The sequence below is a fragment of the Chionomys nivalis genome, chromosome 13, assembly GCF_950005125.1.
Source record: "Chionomys nivalis chromosome 13, mChiNiv1.1, whole genome shotgun sequence".
NCBI lineage: Eukaryota > Metazoa > Chordata > Mammalia > Rodentia > Cricetidae > Chionomys > Chionomys nivalis.
The window spans coordinates 41547120-41572731 of NC_080098.1; the positions used below are offsets into that span (position 1 = coordinate 41547120).

The 25612-nt window shown below is 44.7% G+C and overlaps 1 protein-coding gene and 2 non-coding genes across 3 annotated transcripts; 2 read left to right on the forward strand and 1 right to left on the reverse strand.

Moving 5' to 3' along the window:
* The first annotated feature begins 6854 nt into the window (after positions 1-6854).
* On the forward strand, positions 6855-16395 carry Gpx6 (glutathione peroxidase 6). Its single transcript, XM_057787909.1, has 5 exons — positions 6855-6941; positions 8381-8534; positions 13408-13525; positions 13986-14085; positions 16189-16395. The coding sequence occupies exons 1-5, from the start codon at positions 6855-6857 to the stop codon at positions 16393-16395; spliced, it is 666 nt and encodes a 221-aa protein (XP_057643892.1).
* Positions 16396-20597: 4202 nt separating this feature from the next.
* Positions 20598-20671, forward strand: Trnat-cgu (transfer RNA threonine (anticodon CGU)). Its single transcript has one exon. It is a non-coding gene; the product is annotated as a tRNA-Thr (tRNA).
* A 4304-nt stretch (positions 20672-24975) lies between these two features.
* Trnam-cau (transfer RNA methionine (anticodon CAU)) lies at positions 24976-25048 on the reverse strand. The gene has a single exon. It is a non-coding gene; the product is annotated as a tRNA-Met (tRNA).
* Between the last annotated feature and the right edge of the window lie 564 nt (positions 25049-25612).

Consider the following 25612-nt stretch of genomic DNA (forward strand, 5'->3'; position numbering starts at 1 on the left):
GGGGTAAAGACCCTTTCGGAAGGAAGAGAAGCTAAGTGGCATAATCAGTATTGATGTGCACGTGTTCGAGTCTGTAACGACCCTGTAGCACAGGCCACACCGCCAGAACGTAATGCTACCACACAAGGGAGCGAGAATGAAATGTAATAAAGGGAGGATTAACGGAGGTTATGAAAGGCTTCAGCCTCTACCTGGGAATCCGCCAAGCCAGAGTAAGGCATAATAGATGGGTTTCCTGGCAGAAAGTTTTGATGTTCTGACTCTCCTTATAAGAACAGTAAAAGGCTGGGATGTACGCAGCTCAGTTGGTAGAGTACTTGCCTATTTTGCAAGTAGCCCTGGGTTTAATCCCCAGCAGTACACAAACTGGGTGTGGTACTGCATGCCTGCAATCCCAGCACTCAGAAGGAGAGGCAAAGGGATTAGTTCAGCATCATCCTTGGCTACATCGTGAGTTTGAGGCCTGCCTGAGTTACATGAAGGCATCCTGTCTTCCAGCAGGATCCCCCAGCCCACCAGTCTAGCCCCAGCTGAGGAGCTTCAGGTCAAGGAGAGAGCCTTTCTCAAAGGAGGTGGATGATGCTCCTGAGGATGACATCCAAGGTTGTCCTCTGGACTCCACACGCGCACACATGTTCATGTACACACATGTACACAAATGTATGCACACACATCAAAAAGGCAGAGAAGTTGTGACTCTAATACCAGATACAAATAATAAAGCCTTGGTCAACCAAATATAATATAATCCAGTGTTTTAGTGAGCCCTAACTTTTCACTACAGCAACAGAAGCAGACTCGGCTTTTATCCAGGGCTGTGCAAGGTCAGGATGACCAGCCCCTCCACTTTCTGTGCCTGTCCTTTCTATATATAGATTACATAGCTGGAATATATGTATGCTGAGGTTCTAGACTTTTAGAGTCAATACTGTCATGTCCTACTCTTCTCTAGGTGAGATATCTCTGATCACAGCAGTGTTGTAGAATATTATTTTAAGGTGTGTTACATTTGCTTATGCTCTGAAACATTGGTTTAACAATGTAAAGATGTGTTGCATTTGTTTATGTTACAGTTGTTTAACTCCATGAAGCTGTGACTCTTTGCCTGTCTAAAACACCTGATGGTCTAATAAAGCACTGAATGGCCAATAGCAAAGCAGGAGAAAGGACAGGCAGGGCTGGCAGGAGAGAGAATAAATGGAAGAACTCTGGACAAAGGAAGGAGCAAGAGTAAAGAAGGAGAGAGGACTCGAGGAGCAAGCCGCAGAATAAGAAGTAAAGAAAGATTTACAGATGTAAGAGAAAGATAAAAGCCCAGAGGCAAAAGGTCGGCGGAATAAGTTAAGAAAAGCTGGCTAGAAACAAGCCAAGCTAAGGTCAGACATTCATAAATAATAATAAGGTTCTGCACATGATTTCTTTGGGAGCTGAGTGATGGGACCCCCAAAAAGCCAGAGTAAAAAAATAAAAAACAACTACATCACCAAAAAAGCTGAGTTTCTCACAACTGGAGAAAACATTAAGACTCTGAAGTCAAGTGAGGTAGTGCACAACTGTATTCCCAGGTTTTAAAAGGGGAGGCAAAAAGATTTCCAAGAATTGAAGGTCAACCTAATGTGGAGAGTGAGACCCACCTCAGGAAAAAAGGGGGACAGGAGGGAAGAAAATAAATTTGAAAATAAATTAATACAATCATCTTTTAGTCTCATCTCTGAAATTTAGCCTGATATAAGCACTCTCCTTCCTTCTCAGAGAAAAGTAAACCTAAGTTACAGCAACCTTGGGACTATGCCTTGTTGGGAGACATCTTGTCCTATGACCAAATGAGACAGTAACTCTTGTGAGCACTGTGGACATTGTTATTGGAGTTATCATGCTCAAAACCTGGGCCTGGCAGTCTCAATAGTCAGCATTTCCCAGGAGGCCAATTAAAGAAACAGCAGTGAAAAGCAGAGAAGGAAGAATTCATTCATTGTGGCCACTTGGGAAGAAGGACAAGCAAAGAGGTCTAATGACCTTCAGGACTATCTCTGGGATACTGAACTAGGGTTTAGGTTTACACAGAGGGCAAAGGCTGTTCTTATCTAAGTCCTGATTAATAGGTTGTCGCTCCCAACATTGACCCAACATTGTTTCAACTCTGGTCTGTCAAGCAAGCTGTCAGCCCCGTGTGAAATGTCTACATGGGAGAGAAGTTCTTCCTCTGGTTGATAGCTGGGCCTCAACCTTTCCTGATGTCTAGCATAGGACTCTGGGGGAGATTTCAGCCCTTTGGTGTCCATTGGTTACATGTTTAGAGCATCTCCATCCAGGGCAGTCACAGCATTTCAGATGTTGTGGTTATGTGGGGACATGGTGGGACCTCCAAGGTCCACTGTGCTGAGAACAATGGACATGAGAGGCACCCAGGAAGGCTCATGTTCATCTTTACACAGTTTCCCTCTTGTGCCACCAACTGCCAGAACTATTTCCTGAAGCAGATGAAGGTAGGGTTTCTGCTAATAACGACAGAGCCGAGGGAGGACCCAAGTTAGAGCTACGGGCATCACGAAAGCTCAGGACCAGAGCACAGCCAGCCTGAGTCAGAGTTTCCTTCAAGCATTAGGTAGTACAAGGCAAAACGTGCACAAAAATGTAAATAAAAGGAAACTACAACAAACGCATCACTGGAAAGCCAGGGTGGCTCATGCCTATAACTCCAGCACTTGGGATACTGAAGCAGAGATTTGTCATGAGTTTTGAGACCCAGCCTGGGCCACAGAGTAGGTTGCTGTCTGTCCAAGGTGATAGTGTAGGATCCTGAAACATACGAAAAAACAGATAGATAAATAAATGTCATTTTTCATGTTCCTAATATGTGTAGTTAGTGCGTCTGATGAACAAAGCAAACAGAAATATTAAGTCAAGTGACCTTTTATAAGTTTTTGCTTGCGTTTGTAAAGTGGGAAAATACACTCACCCTAAGGTTCAGCCATTTGTAAAACTGAGAATGGGAGAAGGCTGAAGATCTTGGAGATGTGCACTATGAGGGGCGCCTTCTGCACAGCTGCCTCAGGGCCCTGAGTGTGGCATGGCTGCATCGGATGTCCGGTCAAAGCCTGGACTGTGGAGGAATGCAGAGATCCCAGATAACAAAACGGGTGCCTTCTAAGAGTTGCCAAGAATTGGACTCCATCCAGATCGCATTTCTCAAAGGCATAGAAGGCCCTTTGTATGATCTTGGAAGGGGCGGGGCAGGTGGCGGAGCTGGATGACAGAAGGCTAAGACCTGGAGAGGAAGGCTTCCTCATGAGTCTAAGCCGGTAGTGAAAACCAGGTCGATGGGAATGGATGTGACAGGAGGCAGCGGGGAGGCACAGTTCTCAGCCACTTCAAAGATTTTGGAGCAATATTTTGGCTGCTACTGAACCTTCACAATAACACATTTTAGAAGAGGCAGGGCAGAGATTATTACAAGTATCTGCAGAGGAGGAAACCGAAGGCCAGGTCCTTCCTGACTTGTGGCCTAAAACTTTCTCTTTGATAGCTTGCCACTAGGAATGTGTGCCCCTTGTTTTGTTCCACCTCTGTTAAGGAAGTCTTCCCTGGGGGCCAGAGTGAGGGGCAAAGCCAAAATGCTTAGCACTAATAGCCTGACTTCATATTTTAAAAATCTGACCTTTTTTTTTGTTGTTTAAATGGTGAAGTTCGAAGGGACAGAACAAATGATAGTCATCCTGAGGCAGAATAAAAAGGACGGGAAGATTAAGGGGATGTGAGAAGAGAAAGAAACCCTTTACCTTGGGATCCAGTTTGCCCTTTCTGCTGCCTGAAAGTCAACAAATCTTATCACAGTGAATCAATCCAAAATTGCCCACAGAAGTAATGTGTTTTCCTAAAAATGTCCCAAACAAAGGTGTTACAAAACAGAAGAGTTATGATTTAAGGCCAAAATATTTCTAACTCTGGCTCTACTGTGTTAGCACTCCTCATACATCCCTAAATATAGACAGTAAGTCTCATAAAACAGCCTCTAGTTTCAGTTTTTAAAGAGGGGATGGGATTCCTTAAGAAAAATGTGGGGCTGGAAAGATAGCTCATCAGTTAAAAGCACTGACTGCTCTTCTATAGGTTTTATTCCTAGCACCCATATGGCAGTAACCTCAGTCCAAGGGGGATCCAAATGCCCTCTTCTGCCTTCTGTCGGCACTAGGCATGACGTAGCACACTTACATACATTCAGACAAAACACTCATACACACAAGATACAGGAAGGAAGGAAGGAAGGAAGGAAGGAAGGAAGGAAGGAAGGAAGGAAGGGACGGAGAGGGACGGAGAGGGACGGAGGGAGGGAGGGCTGACTAGTTGTATTGGTTAGTTTTATGTCAACTTGACACAGCTAGAGTCATCAGAGAGAACAATTGAGAATTGCCTGCATAGATTAGGCTGTAGGCAAGCCAGTAGTGCATTTTCTTAATTAGTGATTGATGGGGGAGGGCCCAGCCCATTGTAGGTGGTGCCATCCCTGGACTGGTGGTCCCAGGTTCTATTAGGAAACAGAATGAGCAAGCCATGAGGAGCAAGCCAGTAAGCAGCACTCCTCCATGGCCTCTGTATCACCTCCTGTCTCCAGGTTCCTACCCTCTTTGAGTTCCTATTCTGACTTCCTTTGATAATGGATTGTGACCTGGAAGCGTAAGCCAAATAAATCCTTTCCTCTCCAAGTTGCTTTGGTTACATCAGAAGTAACCCTGACTAAGACAATAGGACTGGAGACGTATAATAGCCCAGCTTGTAGACACTTGCTTAGTATGCAGGAAGTCCTGGATTTAATCCTCAACATCACAGAACACCAGGTATGATGGCAAGCATCTATATCAACCCCGAGGTGAAGTCAGGAAAGTCAGATGTTCAAGGTCATCATCTGCTGCAAATCAATTAGAGGCCAGCCTGGGATACACAAAAATTTGCCTTTAAGAAAAAACAAAACAGTGGTGCATGCCTTTAACCCCAGCACTTGGGAGTAGAGGCAGAAGGATCTCTGTGAGTTTAGGCCAGCCTGACCTACAAAGTTAGTTCCAGAACAACCAGGGCTGACAGAGAGAAACCCTTTCTAGACTACACAGAGAAAATCTGTCTCAAAAAACCAAACCAAAAACCAAAGAACAGCAAAAATGAACAAACTAGGGAAGGCAAGGTTATCAGCGGCCAGCAGAGACCAGCTCTATCGACTCCCTGTCAAGGTTCAGGTGGGTGGCCTTAGCATAACAATGAACTTGGAAAAGTTCTAACCCAAGAAGTAACTGAATGAGCACTCATACATACTGTTACAATCATGTTCTTTATTCTTCTTTTGCCATTCTTCCCCTGTTCTGTAAAGTCTCCAGTTTGCATGCACACGCAAAACAAAGGCAATTCTCTGAGCCAGGATCTCCCTTTATCTTCGAAGGTCTCAACTGTGATCTATATAAAAGACTCCTTTCATGACTGCATGTCCTGTCAATTGGAAGATAGTTGCAGGGAGGTGGCTCCCAATGTAGCTCAGGGAAGAGAATGGAGATATGTGGGAACCAAGATCTCTGGCTACGTGACTAAATTCTCTCACTGGAGGTCTTATGGGGTTGGTGAAGTCATCCAGTAAGCAAAAGAATAAGGCAGGCTTTTAAATATCTCCAGTCCTTGTGGGCCAAATAGATCCAATTATGAAGCAAGTTCCAGCATATATTCTATATATAAAAACTATATAGCTAAGCCTGACAACCCACAGATATACATGCCCATAAAATTAAGATGCAATCATGAGATTACATATAAACATCACATGAGATTACACACTACAATGCAGATTTTGGGGAGACACCAAACTGCTTCAGCAAAAGTGAGCAACAGCTTTCAGAGTCAATGCCCCTGCCGACTTTGGACAGGATTAATCCCCCCATCAGATAGATTAACCATACCTCGGGTGGGCTGACATCTGAACACTGGTTGCCACCTGTTTCTCATGGCCACTGACACAAGGTAACTCCAGTTATAAAGGTGTCAGCTTCACAAACATGATTGATGTTTAGTCTCTGGCGCCCATGTAAAATAGAAGACAACTAGGCACACACAGCTGTTCTGTAACCTCCTCATGCATGCCCACACACCACACACAAAACACTAAATTAAAATTTAAGTCTTTACAAACTAAACCAGTGCATGTATTTTTTACTTTTAAACATTACTTAAATTCTGAGCTTCACTTAATCTTGCTGTAAATTACAGGATTTGTGGATCGGCTTAGAAAACCACAGCAGAACGTACAGCTATGTTTTAGGTCTGTGCTCTGCCCTTCCCTTCATGCCTCTTTGTCTAAATACCTGATATACTGACTGCTTTGTTCTCTCTGCTCCCGAGTTCTTTTCTAAGGCATAGTTAAGGATCTGGCTTTACCTGAGCAGGAGCAGGGGTACGTATGGGGGAAGAGAGCTCCTCAGACTGCAAGTGCCTGTGTCTCCAGGCTGTGCCACATTGACCATCTGAGTCAATGCTTTTCTAACTTTAGTTTGCATGCAAACCTTGTGAACATGTTGTGGGAAAGGAGGTTGTGATTCATTGGCACAAGTTAGCCCAACCACTTGGAGAGGGGAGGTACAGCCTCTCAGGTTCCAGACAGAAAGATGTCCACCTTCACTTCACCTTCACCTGTCAGAACAGGTGCCTATTCACGTGGCTTCTCTATCAGAAGAGCAAGGGTGAAGCGGAGAGGAGAGAGGAGGAGAGTGAAAGGAGCTCTGTGATTGGCTGTGCACCTCCAGACTGGTGCCTGCTGGGGACACTCAAAAGGGATCTCAGTTCCTGAGGTTCAAGACTCACCCAGTGTTCCTTGTACAGCCATGGCCCAGAAGTTCTGGGTCTCCTGTCTTTTCACACTATTTCTAGCTGCCTTGGCTCAGGAGTCTCTGAGTCCTCAAAAAGCAAAGGTAAGCAACTCCCCTCACCTGGCCCGGGATCTAAACAGATTCCAACATCTAATGCAGCTACCAAGAGATTCAGGATCCTGCTCTCGAAGGGAGAGAGCTGCCTGACAGCCTTTCCCTGCAGACTTCTGCCACTGAGGCCCTCTGCCACAGCACCTTGCCTGCCTCTGCCACAGCACCTTGCCTGCCTCTGCCACAGCACCTTGCCTGCCTCTGTTCACCGTGCTTTATTGTGTTTTCCATGCACCTTCTCTGCTTCTCTACACTTTGTGGATCTTTAAGCTACCCCCTTCCCCAGCTCCCTGTGCCATTCCTCCTTGATGGTTGCTTGACAATCAGAATCTGCTCTATCCCATGCTGATCTGCACTTTGGAGCAGCCCCTTGGGTTCTGGGAAATGAGTGGTTAAGTAGCAAGTGAGTTGGGAGGGAGACTGATTGTTCTCAAACCAATTGGACCAGAGAGAGCGAGAGCGAGAGCGAGAGCGAGAGCGAGAGAGAGAGAGAGAGAGAGAGAGAGAGAGAGAGAGAGACTTGGACTGGGCTCCGGGGTTAGGGAAAGGGGACTTTTCTTCAGTGACTATTAAGACACAGAGACTGATGGGGGGAGGCGAAGAGAGAGCTCAGCTCAGTGTAAGGATTTCTCAGATCTTGGTGCTGCTCCAGGGAACGGATCACACTGTGGGGCTGTAGCCAAAAGTCCTCACAAAGAGCCAGAAAGAGGGACTAGTATCCCAAAGTATCCACATGGGGAGTCAGTGTCCATCCCTGTTTTTAAAAAAAATTCATGCATGCATCTTAGGAGACAGAATAGGGCTAGTGGGGATGACTTAAGAAACCAATATATCTTAACTTTAACATCAGAGAAACTTGTTGAAAACCTCAACCTCACTCATGGCTTTCAGCTACTTATAAGTATCCTTTGTCAGCTCCCACTCCCTTCTGTAAAAGGCGAGGAACAATCTCATCACAGAGCACAGCAATTCCCAGACCTTAGCTAACGGAGAATCCACTGGTGACTGGGTTCCATCGCTAGAGCATTTGATCCAGTATCTTCTTAGGAGCCCAAACATTTCTAAAATGCTCTCACGAGGCTTATATAAGTCATTACCTCTGACCTTTGAGCTTTGACCTCTGTTAATGGGGATGTGGAGGGTAAGGAGGCATGTAAACTTCTGATTGGCAGCTGTAAAGTCCCAGGTTACCCTACTATCAGGTGAGGTCATAGCCCACTGGAGAGGGCACCCTCTAGGGGCACCCAGGTCTGTGCTCACCACCAAGGCCTGCTTGGGTGTGGAGTTCCTCAAACAGAAATTCTTCAGTTCTTACAATTTTAAGTTACAGGGTGAAAAAAAAATCTTCAAGTGTTTGGAAAATGCTGGGAGGTGTGGAGGATTATCGCTTACTAGGCCAGACCGCCTCAGTTGCGTGTGTTCTGTTGTAGGTGGACTGCAACAAGGGGGTGAATGGCACCATCTATGAGTATGGAGCCAAGACCCTGGATGGCGGAGTATATGTTCAGTTCCGGCAGTATGCAGGGAAGCACGTCCTCTTTGTCAACGTGGCGTCCTTCTGCGGCCTGACAGCCACTTACCCTGGTAAGAACTCAACTTGCAATTCTCTCTCAGAACTAGCTTGTCACATCACCATATCGTGACTGGAGACGGTTTCCCCGTGCTGCTGGGATCGAGGAATGAATGAGCACACTGACTCTATTCCCCTAAATCTTGCCATTCTGCTGCATGCCAGAATTATCTCCGCTAAGCACTAAGGTTTTCCCCAGGATATGCTGGACAACCACTAAGAGTGCATCTGTGCTTGAACAAGCCAGAGTTGTTGTCCATCTGCCAAAGGGAAACATGGAGGCTTCTCAGAAAGGGATAGAAAACATTCAGGCCATCTGAGCTGGTGTCAGGCAGTGTGGGGAAAGATTCAAGGAACCGGACCTTTGCTGTGAATTAGAGGCTGGCAGGAAATGGAAGGGGCAATTATGTGATTGGTTATCTTAAGAAATCAGATCTAGGGCTGGAGAGATGGCTCGGCGGTTAAGAGCATTGCCTGCTCTTCCAAAGGTCCTGAGTTCAATTCCCAGCAACCACATGGTGGCTCACAACCATCTGTAATGAGATCTGGTGCTCTCTTCTGGATAGCTGTATACATAATAAATAAATAAATAGATAAATTAAAAAAAAAAGAAATCAGATCTATATGGTGAGAGAAACAGACAGGCTGAGACTGTAACTGGTAAAGCAGCTGCGATCATTTATATTGGCAGGGTGGCAAGTGCTCATTTTGTGCTTTAGACTGTGTGTGTGTGTGTGTGTGTGTGTGTGTGTGTGTGTGTGTGTGTGTTTAGACATGATTGGGGAGTATTCTTGATTGGTCGTGGCTGATCATGTTTGCATACGGTGATGTTGATGTTCTTAAGAGTTGATTGATAGAACACCAAATCCTCCCTGTGACTCCCAGGCCAGAACCTAGAATAAAGGAGATTGGTTTGCATTCAATGGAGTAAAATGGGGAGTCAGAATACTGAAGAGAGATGTGGCTCAGTAGGCAGCATGCTTATCTAGCATACACAAAGTCCTAGGATTGGTCCTCAGTATCACATTGCACAGTGGGACGAACCTGACATTTTAACGCTTGTGAGCAGGAGGCAGGAGGATCTGAAGTTCAAAGTCATTCTCAGCCATTGAATTACTTCTTAAGACCCTGTATCAAAATAAAAACAAATATCATGAGTCTAGGGTGACATCTCAGTGCATAAAGTGTTTGCTGAACATGCACGAAGACCTGTATTCAGTTCCCTAGAACCTACAAGAACCCAAACATGGTAGAGGCACAAGCTTGTAAGCCTAGAACTGGGAGACCAGAGGAGAGGAGGCAGGTGGATTTCTCAGGCTGACTGGCCAGCCAGTCTAGGTAAGTGACCTCTTCTCAGAGAGAGATGATCTCAAAAAATACAATGTATGTCATAGATCATAAAGTAGGGAAACAGGAGATGGGACCAATGGAGGAAAACACCAAACATCTACCCTGGTTCCCCTCTCTCTCTCTCTCTCTCTCTCTCTCTCTCTCTCTCTCTCTCTCTCTCTCTCTCACACACACACACACACACACACACACACACAGACTGGTCTTTTATTTTCCAGAGGCACCCCGAAATGACAGAAGGAGTTTCTTTTATCCAGGCCGCTGTAACTGGCATGAAGGCTGCTTGAAGCAAGTGATACATATGGGAGAATGCTCCATCTCCCTATTGTGTCCATCACAGAAGAATTTTATATTTTTGTTAATCCAGATAAAGTCATGCCAGGCGGCGGTAGTGTGGGCCCAGCACTCGGGAGGCAGAGGAAGGCAAATCTCTGTGAGTTTGAGGTCAGCCTGGTCTACAGAGTGAGTTCCAGGACAGAATCCAAAGCTACATTGAAAAACCCTGTCTCAGACAAACAAACAAAAAACAGATAAGGTCATATAAATTTCTACATGAATTGTACAAGCGTTAGATATAATTTTTGATATGCTAAGAACATTATTATTATAAGAATATTCACAACAAATTTGAAAGGTTTATTGAATCATATGCTACAGATAAATGGGCCAAAATAATACAGGAATAAGTTTTTACAAATTCCATATATTGACATTGCTACCTACTTGACTATTCAAAAATATCAGGTGCTATTCAAAAATAATTTTCGAGAGAGGATCTCACTTTTTCAGATTCATGATTCTTCTTTCTCTGCCCCCAAATGCTTGGATTATACTTGTGAATAATGCTGTTGCACTCTATCAATTTGTTTTAATGCAACTAAAATAATTATAAATTTCAGAATTTTCTGCTTCCTAAATACAACTTAAATTTATGTATATTGCAATGTCTCCTCTAGGTCATGTATCATCAGATTTTGGTATTTTGAAGTTTTTCAGAGAAAGGTGCTTGACTTAGCCATGATTGTGTTGCGATGCCACTTCCTCAGACAGACGTTAATAGTAGAGCCTGGGAGGTGGAGGTGGGAGAATCAGGAGTTCAAGGTCATTGTTGGTTACGTATTCTATTCCAGGCCAGCCAGGCTACATGAAGCTCTGTCTCAAGGAAATTAAAAAAAAAAAAAAAAAAAAAAAGAGTAAAATACCACATGATACAAATCACAGCCAAACAACTGGCTCAGATTTCCAGAGAAGCTAAAGACTTGTTTCAGTTTAGTGGTGAAATTACAGGGTTTTTGTTCTTGTCTTTTGTTTTTAAATTTAATTTTATATATATGACTGTTTTGTCTGTCTATATGCATATATCTATGTGTATGTGAACCATATTATGTGAACCTATGCATGCAGTGCCCACAGAGGTCAGAAGAGGTATGGAATTCTCTGGAACTGGGGTTACAGATAGTTGTGAGATGCAGTGTAAGTACTGGGAACCGAACCCGAGTCCTCTGGAAGAGCAGTCAGTGCTCTTAACCACTATATTCCTATCTTCTTATGTGGAATCCACTTTAAGGAAAATCTGAAACACTGTGCATTAAATTTTTAGAAAGCACAAGAATCTAAATTTAAGAGCCCAAATCAGTTTAGTATCAGTTAACAAATGTGGATTTTCTTTCCTTCAAAAAGTTGAAAATATGGTATTTGGGAAGTTGTTATAATTTAATTCTAGGAATAAGAGAATGGTAGAGTACTTGCCTAGCATTCGGGTAGGTCTGAGGGAATTTTTTATATTTAATTTTGATACATATGTCGAGTATATAATACTTCACAGCATTCAGAAGATACAAAAAGGTTTAATAGGCATGGTGCCCCAATCCCCTCCACTATAAGTGGCTTGTCATAGTTTGTAGTATATGTTTCCTGAAATCAGTCTCTCTCATGTGTGGGTGTGTGAGCGAGATAAGAATACATATACACAAATTATTTTTCACCTTGCTCTTTTGCATAATGAAATACCTTGGATGTTATTCCTTATCAGCATCTGCTATTCCCTCACTTTTCTGTTTGTTTGAGACAAGGTCTCCGGTAGACAACTTCTGATCCTTCTGATTCATCTCCTGGGATTATAGGCATCAGCCACTGTGCCTGGTTACTTCACTCATTTTGAATTAAACTACGTCATGAGAATTTTAGAGTGCTCCTCCAATTTTATTCTCAGTGTAAAAGTTGAGAGTGCTCAGAGTTTGCCAGGGACTAAAGTTGAGGTCCACTGAGTTTCTGCTGCAAAAAGGAAACTGAAGAAGAGACAGGTGAACTAGGCAGACTGAAGAAATGGGTAAGACTGTATAAAACATGTTTCTGCAGGGGCTGGAGGGGCAGCTCAGCAGGCCGAGTGCTTGCCTCTCCTGTGTGAAACCCTAGGCTCAAGTCCAGAATCACATAGCCAAGGACGGTGATGTAGGTCGCTAATCCCAGCACTGGGAAGGGGAAGGGTCAGAAGTTCAAGGTCATCCTTGTCTCCAGAGTGAGCTGGAAACCGACTCAAACTAAATTTGAAATTCTGTCTCAAAATAAATTGTATATTACATTTATTAAATATATATTTCACATAAAATATACAAGAAACATATTAAAACTCAGAGACACTCTCTTCTAGGCAGAGGTTCTCGGGGGAGACGCCAGCAGGCAGCACTGAGCCTAGGTGAGCTTAGCAGCTGGTTCTGAGGAGTGACTCCAAACTGAAAAGGAAGACAGAGAAGGGGCACAAGTCTGAGCAGACACGTAAGAGACTCTTGGTCTATGAAGAACAGTTCACACTGTGGCCTGGAGCCTACGGAGGTGAAAACTGTGTTAGTTAATTGTCATTGAGGTCAGGGTAGAGAACACTATGTAGCCAGGTTTGGATTTTTCTCTCTTTTTTAAGGCAGTGTCTAACTATGTAGACTTGGTTGGCCTGGAACTCACCATATGGATCAGGCTGACCTATGACTTATGGCCATCATCTTCCCAGTGCTGAGATTATAGGTGAGCACTGCAGCCAGACTCTGATTTTCTGATTCTTCTGTTACTTCTAACATGCAACAGCCAAGAGTGCTTCTGGGAGAGTGTTTGTAGTGTCAGAGGTTGTCATCACGAGACAAAGTGGGAGGACAGGAGAGTTCCCGTTTTCTTTGCCTTTTCATCAGAAAACATCTGGTCAACCTACCCACCCTGCTAACGAAGACAATGCACTCTGAGTCTAGCCTCCTTTCAGAATCAAGCAGGTTTTCTCGTAAGTCTAATCAGTCCGTGTCTATTTGCTTAAAATAAACTCTCTGTATGCACAGTGAAGAGCAATGAGATTTAGGGAACCCTGTGCCTCAAGATCAGCAGCCATTGAGAAAGTTCCCGGAGACCTAAGTCATAGCTGTTTGTGCTGCCTATTATTCAATATCTGTAGCTTTTCACAGTCTCCAGTGTATTCACGTGACGAGAGGGTGAACCTTGTGGTCCTTTGGGTTGTGTTCGGGGGGTCTGCCCATGCCGCTCACCCTCTGCTTGCAGAACTAAACAAACTGCAGGAGGAGCTGGAGAGCTTCAATGTCATTGTTTTGGGTTTTCCTTGCAACCAGTTTGGAAAACAAGAACCTGGAAAAAACTCAGAGATCCTCCTTGGACTCAAGTAAGTACTATGTGGGGCCCTGGGGATGCACTTTTCTCATCTGCCTAGATACCTTCCCGTTCCAGAATCTTCTAAGTAGGTAGGTGATGGAACAATGGGTTGAAGAATGGCATCATGATGCCTAGAATTCCATGTTGCCCTCAGGAAATACCCAAGTACTCTCTCCACACTTGGCTTCTTTGAGGGCGAGAATAGGGAAGATCTAAGGAAGAGACATTCAGGGAAAAGAAGGACACATAGGAAATGGAGATGGGCCAGGAAATCTGGGGTCAAAGTATCCCCTCCCTCTTGGAATTCTCTGATTCTATGAAGCTCTACTTGGATTCCTGATCCGAGAGACCCCTCCCCCTCCTCTCTCTTTCTACAGTCCTTTCCATCCCTTTGTAGGACAATTGGTGACCAGTCCTAACCTTCCTTGATTTAATTTGGATTCTCTTGAGAACACCCTATTTCACTGCAGATATGTGCGTCCAGGCGGTGGCTATGTCCCCAATTTCCAGCTCTTTGAGAAAGGGGATGTGAATGGAGAAAACGAACAAAAGATTTTTTCTTTCCTAAAGGTAAGTAAGCAAACATGGCATGGATCAATCAGCTAGGATTCTCTGGAAGCAATGGGGCTGGTATCTACGATGGGATGGGACTCCTTAAGGAGTCCATTCACAGACATGAGGCCTTGGCTTCCACAGAGGAAATATCCATGGTAGCTCTGATGTGGATTAATCTCCCCTGCTGAACACTAATGATCTTTTTATTCTATAATCATTAATCAAATCCCTATTTTGTTCAAGAAACTGTGAGATACATGTTAACAGTTATTAGTAGATTAGTCTCTTATCCGAAGGAACTATTATAAAGTCAGGATATGACATAGACATGGGTAAAAGAGAGTGCCAAGGGAGAAGAATCAGAGTATTATAACCGCAGAACAGCAGGTAAGAAGGACCTTCCCAACAAGGACCATTTAGTCACTTGTCCCCAGAGGGTGGTCTGCAGAACAAAGCTGTCCCTAGGGATACTTTCACTCATCCACAGCAAGCTGAAACAACAGATCTGCTTATTAAATAGAAAAGACAATTATTTATTCCAATAATAAGTTATGGATAGGTTATACCACATAACAGAAGATGACCATGACAAAACATGGTGGCTCATGCCTATAATGCCAGTACTCAGGATGCAGAGGCAGGGGGATGGCTGAGAATTCAGGGTAACTTAGTCCAAATAAATAGTCCAGGAAAGTCAGCTACATAACAAGGCCCTCTTTTCAAACAAACAGTGATATTATTCATACACAGCTGATTAATAATTAAAAGTCCTATCTGATGTGGTGCCTCATACCTGAAATCCCAGCACTTGGGAAACTGAGCTCAGAGTCAACTTGGGTTACACACTGAGTTTCAGACCAACTCGGGCTGTTGAGTGAAACTAATTTAAAAAAATAAGCAAATAGTTGAAGTGGAGGGTGGCTCATCAGTTGAGAACACACACCGATCTTCCTGATCAGTTCCCAGAACCCACGTCTATACAGCTTTCAACCACTTGTTCAGCCAAGGATCCAACACCCTGTTCTAAATTTTGCAGGCCTTGTACTCACAGGTGTACATACCCACTTGACATACACACATATATACATACAATTTAAAAATAAGATAAATCTAAAGAAAATAAAAGGAAAGTAAATACATAAAATATCTTATTTCTTTTTTTTCTTTTGTTTTTTTTGATTTTCGAGACAGGGTTTCTCCGTAGTTTTTGGTTCCTGTCCTGGCACTAGCTCTTGTAGACCAGGCTGGCCTCGAACTCACAGAGATCCGCCTACCTCTGCCTCCTGAGTGCTGGGATTAAAGGCATGCGCCACCACCGCCCGGCAAAATATCTTTTTTTGTTGTTGTTGTTGTTTTTTTTGTTTTTGTTTTTCGAGACAGGGTTTCTCTGTGGTTTTGGAGCCTGTCCTGGAACTAGCTCTGTAGACCAGGCTGGTCTCGAACTCACAGAGATCCGCCTGTCTCTGCCTCCCGAGTGCTGGGATTAAAGGCGTGCGCCACCACCGCCCGGCTCGGCAAAATATCTTATTTCAATTTATAGTTACAGCAGATTTTTAATTTCCTCATTGTCAAAACAGCTATTGAGCTTTTCTGGCTTATGAAGTCCCGAAAGTCTGGGAGCTCCTGCTCTAAAGCCAACTCATTATCACCTATGGGAGCTGAAACCATAGAAATCATGACTTGCTGAAAGAAACAGATTTTTTTTTTCTTTTGAGACAGGCTTTCTCTATGTAGCCCTGGCTGTTCTGGAACTCATTCTGTAGACCAGGCTGGCCTTGTATTCAGAGATCCACCTGCCTCTGCCTCCCAAGTGCTGGGATTAAAGGTGTGCGCCATCATGCACAGCTGAAAGTATTATTTTACTCATGACTAGAATTCAAGAGACTAAGGAAAGTGAGGTGCTTTTCGCTGGCTGCCACACTCTCCACCCTGGCTAGAGCGGCCTTGGTGTGCTGGTAGCCTTGGTGTGCTGATAGTAGTGTGCTGTTGGTCTGGGAGGGGCTGGAAGCGTGTGGAGCTTAAACAGTAAGGTTTACAGCAACAGAGAGGAGGCTGGATAACACAGAGCAGAAACGAGATCATCTTTTCATCTTTCCATTTTTCATATCTCTGCTCTAGAACTCCTGTCCTCCCACCTCTGAACTTTTGGGCTCTACAGAATATCTCTTCTGGAATCCCATGAAGGTGCATGACATCCGCTGGAATTTCGAGAAGTTCCTGGTGGGGTCCGATGGAGTGCCTGTCATGCGCTGGTTCCACCATACCCCTGTCAGCGCTGTCCAATCAGACATCATGGAGTACCTAAACCAAACCCAGACCCACTAGGATATGCCTTACACACAATGCCTTTGCTCTACTCCTTCACCAGCCTCTGTATGACCAAAGCCTGCAACACTGCCTAGGTCCCTACTAATGCTTGTGTGGACAGCTCTGTATGAATGTATACAGAAGTGTAGTTCTGGTAGGCGTGCACGTGCATTGAAAATTAAGGAAAAGAAAATCTATTTACCCAGTTATCAGGCTCTGCTATATCAAGTTTTCCTAATCTATTCCAAAAGGAAGTCATATTTTAGAGTTGATGATCCAGACAATCCTATACACCTAAAAAAAGTAACTCCGCAATGATCCTAATCTATCACTCGCTGTCCCGGTGAATTAAAGGAAGTGGAAATGGGTAGCAAGACCCTCTGGGCTCCCTTCCCAGCCTCCTCTCCTCCCAAGCTGGGGATGTTTTGTCAAGCTCTTCTTCTGTCTAGTCCCCTTGGTAGTGATCTTGTAGTTTTCTTAGGGGAGTCTGAAGGCTGAGAGCAGAAACCTCACCTGGCATGAAGGAAGGGTTATCTCCATTCCGGTAGGCCCCAGGGCCCCTCTGGCTGATATCTGATCAGAACCTTCCTGGGTGCCTTCCTGTTAGTGCATTCCAGTCCTGGTTCCGGGCCATGGATGTCTTTCACGCCAAATGTACTTTGCTCTCGCCCTGACTCGTCACATCTTTAAATTCGTTTCTGTGACTGCTGTCTCAAGATAATGATCAATAAATAATCAAAGACCCCGCAGCAGTGGACTCCGAGTGATGTTTCTCAGTGCCTATTATGTGCTTTCTTGACCTTGCTTACATCTCCAACATTCTGGTATTCTCAGAAGTGTTCTAGAATCTTCCTTCGTACTACCAAAAGCATCAAGTGGTGCTGCAGACCACATTGTAGCTCAGACCTAAAGCACAGACCTGTGTGTGTAGCCCAGGCTGGCCTGGACTTTCCAATCCTCCTGCCTCAGCCTTTCAAATAGCTAGGAACCCAGGTACTGCAGTCCAGCTCATAGACCTTTTGGAACCAGACTTCTCTGTGCCTCCTGTTCTGGTCATTCAGCCCAGCTCTCCAAGCCCTGACAAAAGAGGACTTTTTGTTTCTGAAAGAATCTCTTTCTCTCTCCCTCTCCCTCCTCCCCTCCCTCCTCTCTCATTTCTGCTTATAAAATTGATTCATACTTACCGTTAAAATCTGAAAGCACATAAACAGAACAAAATGTCAAAAGTAACAAAACCTGATCTTTATCAGAGGTGCAAAAGCCCTACAGAAAGCCCCACCGTTAGTGGTCAGCTGACTAATGTACTCTGTTCTATTCAGATGGAAACCTGAAGCAGGAAAAGTAGCTTTTCTGGTGTCTCTAGTTCTGGCCCTTGAGTGTCACAGGGATTATGGTCTAGTGTCAGGCTCCAGGGCTTGTTAAAGCTACAAGTCTGGAAGACTACATGCTTACGGCGATGAGTTCCACAGTGCAGAGACTTACCGCTCCCAGAGTGTAGGGTGGGGGCTTATTACTCTGTGACCTGCTTGCTGCTAATTGTAATCTTCTGCCCTTATCAGGAGCTGGTGGTGATTGTACCAGCCAGTTCTGCTGCTCCCAAGCCTTAGGTATTGGGATCCCAGAGCTAGTGTTCCAGATTTGAGCCATGGTTGGGCAAGCCCCTTGGTTCTTTCAGCAGCTAACGTTATAACATCTGGGTCTAGGAATTTGGGACACTTGACTCTTAGGGCTTGGAGGTAAAATCTCCTAGCAATGGAGAACTTGGGCTCGTCACAGCCCGTGTGCTCTGTGCCTGAGAATCTCTGAAATCTCAGGTCCGCTGCTGCTCTAGAGAACACTGATCGAGGGAAAATAAACGCTGTTCTGAGGAACCTATATTCGTTATTTTTCTTGCCTGTGTAGCCAAATACAAAAGCCACATAAGGGAGGGAGGACTTGCTTTGGTTCCTAGTTGATGATGAATCCGACAGCTTACGATGTTTCTCTGGCAGCAAAAGTGTGAGGTGATTGCTGAGAACTCAGGACAGGCTGTACCCCATACAACCTGCCCTGCAGTCATAAAGGTACCACAACCTACCCCAAAGCCACCATCAGCTGAGGATCAAGTGTTGAAGGCCGTGAGCCTGTGCTGGACATTTCATATCTAAATCATAACGCAGCCAAAGCCGGGGGAAGCAGAAACAGAAATGTCCCTGCTGTATGAGATGTGAGAGTTGGTTTGTGATATGGGACCAAATGATAATGACCATAGTAATACTGTAAAAGTCTTTATAAAAGGAACAAAAGGAAAAAAAAATCCCATTTCACTCCTCAGCTAATTTCTATGACAGATCTTAGTTCTGGAGGAAAACTATGCATATTACCTAGAAAAGGGCAAACTGGCGTGTCCGAGGCGCCCCGATGTGTGGCAGTGCTCAGAATGTCAGTATAACTCTATTACTTATCGCCACAATTAAGTATTTTTGCTGGAGCAATTTTCTTAAGCCAAACTTTTCCACAACCTATCGTGTAATCATAAGTTGTGATTGTTCACAACCTAATGGATGGTCAGCAGCACAAAATCTTTCACAAGGGTCCTCACTCAGAGAACCAGGTTCTGGGACAGTGACCTCACGTGGTCCCAGGAGGGTCTCTAGCCAGTTGAGCATGGCAACCATAGCTCTGGCTGGCCTTTCCCTTCTCCCCCATTCCCTCTGCCCTGCTGAAACCACCAGATTATACTCTGAAAGCTAGCCACCGAGGTCTATTCTCTTATTTGGCCGCTTCCTCCTCCAGAGGCAGATTACCAAGGTCCAGCAATCAAATTATTGAAGTCCAACAATCAAACGCTCCCTTTTGGTTACCCTAATTAAGATGCTGAATTAGGAATCAGAATTAAACACATTATCCTAACACGGGGTTTCTCCTTTTATCTTTATAAACCCCCATTTGCCTGCTGTGCCTTTATGAACCTCCTAGTCCGTGTCCTTCTACCCAGAGGCAGTACTTTGCCTCACCCCACTCCCAACATCCCTTTTCCCTCCTTCTGCCTCGTCCTCTATCTCCTGTCTTTGTTTCTTGTTCCAGGACCTTTGTCTCTCTGGGGTAAATAAATCTCCTTTGTGCTGAGGACTTGGTCTTGGGGGTCCTGAGCCCATAACTGTCCCTTCTGTCCCAGGACATTCCAAGTTTCCCTGCTGCACTTTGCGGTCTGTGGCAGAGTTGCGTTTGGAGGTTGTTTATTTTTAAAGCACAGGTTTGCTATGTAAACCAGGTTGGCCTCCGGCTCAAGGCAATTCTCCTGCTTCAGACTTCCAAGTGTTGGCATTGCGGGTGTACACCGCCACAGAATTTATTTTTAATGAGAGCAGCTACCCCGCGCCTTTCAACTGTACATACTGGGAATCTAATATCTACTTGATGTTATAAAGTCAGGGTGAAAGCCTTTTGTCAAAGGTGTTTTGGGGTAGCCCTTAATTCCTACACTTCGATTCGGAACCCGTTTGCATTTTATGCGACTCTTGAAGTCCTCCCCAGCCCTGGGAAGATGGGTCATACCTGCCCCATCTCTGTGGCCTGGCAGGTTAGTTCCTAAGCCCCTCCTCTACCCCAACTCCCCCTCTCCCCGCCCCCAACAGTCCCAGCACCCGCCAGCTTCCCAGTTTGACCACAACCCTCCACTTCCAGGAAACCAAGCGGTTTCTGGTGCGCAGTATCCGGAGCGCAGGCTCCAGCCTCCCCAACCTCTCGCTTAAGAGGCTCTGCGTAAGAACGTCTTTACGGTCCCTGAAATCGATCTTACGAAGTTCGAAGAGGGCATAAACCTGCAGATAACTGTAGCTAAAGATCGCCTTTATATCCAGTCGCCAGCAAATCTGGCAAGCGAGAACGCTGCACATGATTTACTTTTTATAGCTCTTTGAAGAGGCCGAAGACTCGTACAGCGTGCACTAGCGCCGCACCTACACATTTATCGACTTTATCATAGATGGCCGTTGTCACTACATAGCCGGATTTCTTTTCTTGTGAAATAACTATCTTCGTGATAAGAGAAAAATATCTGACACTGGGAGTTTTCGTGTTTGATGTTTTCAGCTTGACTACAGAAAATGCAGCATCTTTTCACAGCTGTTTCTTCTATGACGAAAATGGACATCACCAGATAGCGGAAGCTATTTTTTCCTCATCAAGCAGAAATAAAACAGGATAGATTCACTCGTCTTTCATACCTGCTGCCATGTGGCTCCATGGCTTAGCTGGTTAAAGCGCCTGTCTCGTAAACAGGAGATCCTGGGTTCGACTCCCAGTGGGGCCTTGCATTTTCTTATCTTTCACATCTTATTTGTAAAATAAGACGCAATTGTTAAAAAACTACTTTATTTACAAGATTGTAACCTGTTATGGTCCTCATACTTTTTAAGACAAGACAATTTTTAGTGACATAATTCAAATTCAAAACTTGGTGAAAGAATAATGCATGGACAGGACCTTGGTCACTTTTCATAATATCTTACTAAGTCATAGTAAGATATTTAGGTGCAACCACAGTTAGATCCATAGATACACACGATCCAGAACCTAAGCATTTCCAGTTGAGTGAGCCAATATAAAGGAACGCTAGAATGTTTGTAGGGAGAGGCCGGACCCTCCATCCACACTCTCCCTTTTTATGCTGTAGGAAAGGACGCCCAAGGCTTTCCACATGCTGGGCAGGCACCCAACCACCTAGTTACAAGGCCAGCCCTGTCGTGGGCATTTTGAAGAGGATAAAAGGAAGAACACCTAAATGAAGCCTCTCAAGGTAATAACCAGAAAGCATTCCCAATGATATACTGGTTAAAACTTACGAGACCTAAGTAAGCCTAGAGCAAGGATAGCCAGAGTAAGGAAGGAGCAGACTGAAAAATTGTGCCAAAGCTGTAAGAGGTCGGTGCCTCGTCATCCCCCATAGTCTCCTCCACTAACTCAACAAACATGAACTGTTTGTTTTGATGTGGCAAAGGGAGGGGATACAGCAGTGAGCAAAGCTAACTAAAACCTCTGGGGAATCTTACATGCCGTTGTAGGAGTGACGGGTGCACAAAGATGAATATACAGTAAGTCAGTGTGTCAGCTTCTGATAAAGTCTGGGGTGGGGGTGTACTGAGGAAAGAATGTGGGGCAGGCACTTACAGTATCCTGTAAAGTCAAGTCACTGGCAAATGCTCTTAAATTTTTTATGTATTTTTTTTATTTGTGTATGCATGCGTGCGTGCATATGGAGGTCAGAGGACAACCTGTGGGACCTATTTTCTCCTTAGCTTGTTGGTTCTAGGGACACAGAACTAACTAGCTATGTTATCAGGCGTGGTGGCTGGTGCCCGTAGCCCTTGAGCCATCTCAATGGCCCTGTCTTTAATTTTTTTTTTTTTACTCAACGGACATTGTCATAATATAACCAGTATGTCACTCTCTAAGTACCAGAAGTAGCAACATAAAATAATCAGAAAATTACCTTTAACTGTGCCTGGATCTCATCTCTGTCCATTTTGATGGGGACTTGATTTGGTCCCAATCTCCATATTCAACCCTCAGCTGCTGCACCAGGTGGTTGAGACACCTGTGGCAAATTCTGTCAGCTCTATGGGCAGCAGTGACAAGTTCATCAAGTAGAGCTGACTGGTATTGCTGGATAAATCCCCATGAAATATCCGAAATGGCTATCTGACCCGTAAACAAGGGGTCAGTTAAGTTTAGTATGTGGTGAGGTCATCTTTAAATGATCTTTAAAACATCTTCTGTTTCCATCTTTAAAATAATTGCTTTGACAAATGTTGGATCCCTTTTTATTTTAAATGTATGAATAAACATTCTAAGCATGTTTTGATGAGTGTGTTGAGTCTTTAATCCCCTGTGCCTACTGTTATTAATGTGACTTTATTTGGAAATAAACTCAATGTAGAAGTAACTGACTTTTGCTGTTTTGTTTTATTGTTTTTTGTTTTGGAATAGGGTCTCATGCAGCCCAGGTTGGCCTTGAACCCTGGTCCTGTGTCTTTACCTCCCAAGTGTGTACTTTTTCACCTAGCACAAATATCTGAGCCAACTTTAGAAGGCCAGCATTAACCAGGCAAAAAATGACACATTTCAAGTCAGTGGTCTCCATAAAAAGAAAATGTTCTTTAAATTGTTAGCAAATCAATCCAGACGGTATAGGAAATGACAGCAATACATCATTACTGAGCAGGATGCCCTTAAGTTCAAAGCAAAGAAAAACTGGATTTAAAAAGCATTTATTTTGCTATCTATGTGTATGTGCGTGCATATGGGAACACAGGTGTGCACACCTGCTCAGGCCAGGAGAGGACATGGGATCCTCTGGAGGTGGACGCTCTAGGCAAGTATGATGTGGTTCTGGGAGATGAGCTGGGATCCTCTGGAGGTGACGCTATAGGCAAGTATGATGTGGCTCTGGGAGATGAGCTGAAATCCTCTGCAACAATAGACACTCTTAATCACTAAGCTATTTCTCCAGCTCCCTGAAATCTAAATTTTAAGGAGGATTCCATTTTTAATATTATCAAACCTATAAAATACTTACTGATAAGTGAAAGTATATAGGACATACACAGTTGCCGATATCTCGGTGGGGCCCTCCAATTGCAGTGCACCGCGCCCCCTTGTCTGTGCTCTGTGCGCTAGAACCCAGTTAGCAAGCTTTGGGCAAGGGGCTGGAGGTTGAGAATACACAGACACACAGACAGAGAGACAGCCACACGGGTCATCCTTGAATTCCCCAAGAATGCCCCCTTTATTGTGTTCAGGGCAGATTATATAGAGATAGCCATGCCCCGGCCAAACCCACCAGGAACCACTCTCCTGTTATCAGGAACTCCTGAAGGTCTCATGCTCAGAGCAGCTGTAGGCACTCAGATCAGGGGAAAACAAGTTGTTTACAAGAAGAAATTCAGGATCTGGGGTCTCACTGCTCCCAACATACAGTAAAAACAAACAAAACCCCCTAAACTAGACAAACACACACAAAAAAAGCAAAACCAAAAACCCCCCAAATCCTCCCAAAACCAAAAACTTAACTGAAAAAAATTAAAGAAAACTTAAATGAGAGGACCACCATCGCCAAGATCTCGTCACGCAGTTACAACCTGCAGCTGCTGTGTGTGCGTCCCTCTTATGCAGCAGGCAAGGGTCCTAGTTGCCTTCCAGCCAAGGACTGATAAGAGCAGCAGGGTTGGCCAAGCACACACCTGAGCAGGAAAAACAACAAACAACCCTCACATACTCATGCTGGCCCAGGAACCAAGCATGGTGGTGCATAAATGTCATCCCAGCACTTAGGAAGCAGAGGCAGGATGACAGTGGGTAAAGAACTGGCTGCACAGGCAAAGTGCTCCAGACTGAGGTCCGTTTTTAAGCACCTATGTGAGGGCTTGAACCCTTTGCCAAGAGAGCAGATCATGCACATTGACTGGGACAGGACCAGCCAGTGCTTGGTCCCCATCTAGAAGAGCTGTGTCTGCTGGGGCTGCAGAGGAGCCCATGTAGGCGTGGTTTGGTCGCTCACAGATCCCCTCTGTGGACTCGTCCCCCTTACACTGCTGGACAGAAACCCAAAGTGCTTGGATAGTATCTGTTGACAGAACAAAGAATGTGGCGACTTGTCAGTTTGTCCTCCCAGGAGTGAGCTAATGCTCACCCGTTGGTGGGTTAGCGAGGTAGGTCCTATTCAGTCTGTGTAGTGTCACTGACGGAACAGCTTGTTCTAGGACCCCTAGGCGAAAAGACCTTCCCAGGATAATGTAGATGTTTCTTTGGACTTGCTAAAGCTATGTCCTGCCGCAGAGACACTTTGATGTCCTAGAGTCGATTTTGGCCTGAAATTGTGGCATTGAAACAAAGAGAAATGTTTAGCAGATAGCTCCGTCTACCAGGCTGGTTTTTGAGACAAGGTCTCACTCAGCCTGTAACTTTTGCCAATCCTTCCTCAGCCTCCCGAATTACAGGGATTCCAGGCGTGCAGCGCCACACCCGCTTTAATGGGTTTTGCACTTAAATCTCTTGAATTTTAAACACAGCTCCAAGCAACTCAAACCGCGATTGAAAGTTTAACGGAATTCCCGATTTGTTAATTCTCTGGTGAAAGACTGTTAGACGCAGACAGGCACCCAGCAAAGGGGTCTGTGGTTCATTTTTTTTTTTTCAAACTCTGCCACCTTGTGGTTGATCTGCATTTGCATATCCGGGTTAGCGGACCATGAACCGGACCCCGAGTCCCCAGAGGCTGACTTACCGGGGACAGAGGCGCTAACTTCACCGGAACAAGAGAGCATATCTGAACCATTTGAAGCCTCTACATTTGCTTCAGTTTTCTAGAGCGTCAGGAGGTAACAGATTTATGATGTTAGGCACACATTTATTTTTATTACGTAACTGTGGTAGGCATATTAAAAACCATCTTGTGAACAAGAGGTACTAAAATAAAAAGAAAAAAATCTCGAAGGACTATAGCCTCATTACGTTTACGGTGTGTATCAGTTGACCGAATCTAGATTTCGTATAGTAAAACTCCACAGGATCGGGAGACTTTATCTGACACGAGGCTTCTTAATCAACAAAAGTATTTGCCCTCTCTGAGGCTCGAACTCAGGACCTTCAGATTATGAGACTGACGCGCTGCCTACTGCGCTAAGAAGGCACTGAGGAGTCAAGCCTTGGCCAAAACTATTGATTCCAATTTTTTCACACTTCTATATATTTTTTTTTACCCCCCGAAGTCAGATTTTTTTTTTTTTCCCAACAGAAGTCAAAGAAATTGTGCTTTATCCACCCCGACGCCCGGAACTGCACGAAACCACCGACAGCCGCGATGCAGCCCATCAAAACCGTAAACTCAATTTAAACCCTGAGGTCTTGTTTGCTTCTGTGCTTAAACAGCGGTTCTTGAGCGTGAACTTTTTAGATGACAGCGGAGCGCTGACGCTGCAGGAGCCGCAACCAAGAAAGTTACAATTCATGTTCCTTAACCGTGTCACTTGAGTGCCCTCTACCTGTCTAGGCTCCAAATTAGAGTAATAAAGATGAGACGGGATAGCTAGAAGATGGAAAGACACGGCCGGAGGGGAGGGCCGGAAGGGAAAGTAATTCGCGTGGGTTTTTTTTTTGTGTGTGTGTGTGCGTGCTAAATTACTTAAAAGCGCGATTGTATGCAGAATGGCGTAATACTTTACAGTACCGCACTGAACATTCGTCACAAATAAGT

What these genes read in the sequence shown, in the direction of transcription:
- Gpx6 (XM_057787909.1), top strand. Translation starts at nt 6,855, where the DNA reads ATGGCCCAGAAGTTCTGGGTCTCCTGTCTTTTCACACTATTTCTAGCT. An exon ending in TGAGTCCTCAAAAAGCAAAG is followed by an intron (nt 6,942 to 8,380) that starts GTAAGCAACTCC and finishes GTTCTGTTGTAG; the next exon opens with GTGGACTGCAACAAGGGGGT. An exon ending in GAGATCCTCCTTGGACTCAA is followed by an intron (nt 13,526 to 13,985) that starts GTAAGTACTATG and finishes ATTTCACTGCAG; the next exon opens with ATATGTGCGTCCAGGCGGTG.